Genomic DNA, 3,202 nt, shown 5'->3' with positions numbered 1-3,202 from the left:
TCCTTTCCTTTTCTTTGCTTTCCTTTTCTTTGCTTTCCTTTCCTTTTCTTTCCTTTCCTTTTCTTTTTTCTTTTCTTTTCCTTTTTTCCTTTCCTTTCCCTCCCTTTCCTTTTCTGAGTTCACAAAGGTGAGACTAATGTGTCATCATCAAAGGTCCTCTAATGGAAATGGGTAGTGGTACATAGTGTGTAGAATAAGAAGGAACAACTTATTTGGGTGCCTCTAGTGACTCAGGTGTGGACACTTGTCCAGTACATGGGCTTTAAATGATTTTTCAGTTGTGCTTTTAAATACATAATTAAATTTGTGAAAATTGACATAATCTGAATTGATAGACATTTTATCTGCTGATTTTAGTTTAACAGAAAAAAAATCCAAACCAAGGTACAGAGAAAGAACAATTAGAATGTCTTTCTTGGGTTATAATTACCTTCAACATTTACAAATTATAAACCAATAAAATAATTAGTACAAAACTCTGTTTGATTATTTTAGGCAAAGCTCATGAAATTAAACTATACTCTCAGCATACTTTTGCAGGAGATTTTTTACAACAATTTTCTTATTATATGGTATATTTTATGTCACTCATCATAGGATTCTTATGTGTTTTTCTTACTCAGTTTTATATGCTTCACTGGAAGTAGTGTTTTCTTTTTTAACTTATCTTTCTAATTACCAAACTTTCTATTTGCTATGACAACCCTAATTATGTTACATTATAACCATGTTCTATCTCTGTCTTTTACAAGTAAACCATGAAAAATAGCTTAACTCTTTAAATCAAGCAAGTCTAGGTTGAATAAACATTTAGTACATAGAAATTTATAAGAATTCTCTTTAAAATATTCATATAACTTAAGATTATGGTCTTGAGAAAGCACTTTTATCTTTTAGTTAGAAAGATGTACTAAAAGAAAAATACAGAAACACTCACATAGGCTTAGCAGACAAATGACTAATACATCAATGACTGAACTGGTTTAGATCACAAATAATACATTGAGAGTAGTACATGTTTCAACAACATATTATTTATGCCTAAATTTTGTCTCATGGTTTTTAAAAGAACAAAATCTATGAAACACATATTTGAAAGCTTCCTTTACTTGTTGGTTTCTTAGGGTGTAAATGAAAGGGTTTAGCAAAGGGGCCACAGAGGTGTTGAGCACAGCTATACCTTTATTTAAGGTCACCCTCTCCTTGGCTGATGTTTTCACATACATGAAGATACAACTCCCATAGGTAATGGAGACAACAACCATGTGTGAGGAGCAGGTAGAAAAGGCTTTCTTCCTCTGTTGAGCTGAAGGGAACTTTAGGATGGTTTTGATGATAAGGGTGTAGGAGAGAATCACTAAGATCAAAGTAATGATAAGTGTCATTATAGCTAAAGCAAAGGCCATCAATTCTATTAACCGTGTGTCTGTGCAAGACAGCTGCAGGACAGAAGTGTCACAAAGGAAGTGATCAACAGTTTTGGAGGCACAGAAATCGAGTTTGAGTCCCAGGAGCAACGGGGGAAAAATGACTAAGAACCCAGTTACCCAGGAGCTGAGGACCAGTAGGTGGCACACTTTTGTATTCATGATGATAGGGTAGTGCAGTGGTCTGCAAATGGCTACATAGCGATCATAGGACATTGCAGCTAGGAGGTAGAACTCTGTGGCTCCTATTAGAAAAAAGAAGAATAACTGAGCCACACAAGCATTATACAAAATCATTTTCTCTCCTAAGAGAATGCTCATGAGGAACCTGGGAATACAGACTGTAGTGAATGCAATTTCTAAGAAGGAGAAATTCCGGAGGAAGAAATACATTGGAGTCTTGAGATGGGGATCCAACAGGGTGATGAATATGATTACTAAGTTTCCCATCAGGCTCAAGATGTAATTAAAAAACAAAAACAGGAAAATCAGAATTTGTAGCTGAGGGTCACCTGTCAGTCCAAGCAAAATGAATACAATCTCCACAGACTGGTTCTTCATTTCTCTTGTTTTCTAACAAATCTACAGAAAATATGAAATTAATATCACACCTAGAAAAAATTTCTTCATTCTTAGTTATAAAAACTCTATATTCTTAAGTTTAATAAATGCACTGATATTTTCAGAAATCAACATTCAAGTCACTCTTTAAACATGTTGTACATTACACTACCATGATTTTCTGAATTCTGAGATTCTTGTGTAGTCATATACACCCAGCTTTTGTTAATATCTCAAGTTTAATACCAATTAATTGATTGTTCATATAGGTCCCAAAAATTACCATTTTAGAAATACATGTAATGGAATAGGACATTTCAAAGAAGGCTTTATTGCAACAAAAATATTTTCTACTTTAATATAAAATAAGCAGCATTTTCTATGGTAAGTGTGATGGTATTTACCCCAAAGTAGTGAGTAACTTAAGTCTCAAGTCTGTGTCATCAGTTAAACCGACAATAGATAGTGTTATTCTGAAAGGCTTCCCATTACAGTCATCTGGCTCAAATTAAGTGTGAATGGGAAAAAAAAAGATCTGTCAGTAAAAACTAAGAGTAATAATTAGCGTGTGTATATTATAATTAGAAAAGTGATGTTTAACATACATATTGCAATCTGCCTTTTGTTTCTCAGTTGAATTTGTTTGGACAACACACTTTTTTGTATCTGGATATTTATTGATTTCATCATTTAAAAGATTTTTATTCTATAAGTATAGGCCTAGTTCTTTAATTTATTTGATTAATTAGAAAATTTATAAAACTTGGAATTTAAATATTATAAAGTTGCCCAGTAGAAGTTATCTAAATTTGACATTAAAAAATACATACATACCAAAACACACCTAAATCAAGTCAATAATCAGAACGGTCAATATATCAGTTATGTACTTTCTGTCTGAGGTTCTGCATCCAGGGTTTTCTATATGCTAAACAATTCAAAGCAATAATTTGGCTACAGAGCCTCTGTCCCAACTCATAACTTATTTTGTGGTTTATAAAATGGTGTTTCAGATAATTTAGAGTAACACACATGGAATAATTTTAATATTGTATCCTTTTGAATATTTCTAACCACTCTTTGATGGCTCTTCCCTGAAGTACCACTTCCTTCACAGTACATTTCATTATTAATTACTTTAATGATGATACAGGGAGAGCAGATAGCTTATCTTCTTATTAATACTTATATAGAATTTACCAAAGAGCTATAAT

General features: G+C 32.6%; 1 protein-coding gene across 1 annotated transcript; it reads right to left on the bottom strand.

The window, feature by feature from the left end:
- Positions 1-1,031: 1,031 nt before the first annotated feature.
- Positions 1,032-1,988, bottom strand: LOC308434717 (olfactory receptor 6C6-like; the record flags this gene model as incomplete). Its single annotated transcript, XM_080935108.1, has 1 exon — positions 1,032-1,988. One exon carries the CDS (start codon positions 1,986-1,988, stop codon positions 1,032-1,034), a length of 957 nt encoding a protein of 318 aa, XP_080791234.1.
- Positions 1,989-3,202: the final 1,214 nt, after the last annotated feature.

The sequence above is a fragment of the Micromys minutus genome (assembly GCF_963924665.1).
Source record: "Micromys minutus genome assembly, chromosome: 22".
In the NCBI taxonomy this organism is placed as follows: Eukaryota; Metazoa; Chordata; class Mammalia; order Rodentia; family Muridae; genus Micromys; species Micromys minutus.
Note: the sequence above shows the minus strand (reverse complement) of the source record. Positions and strands in the feature narration are given on the sequence as shown.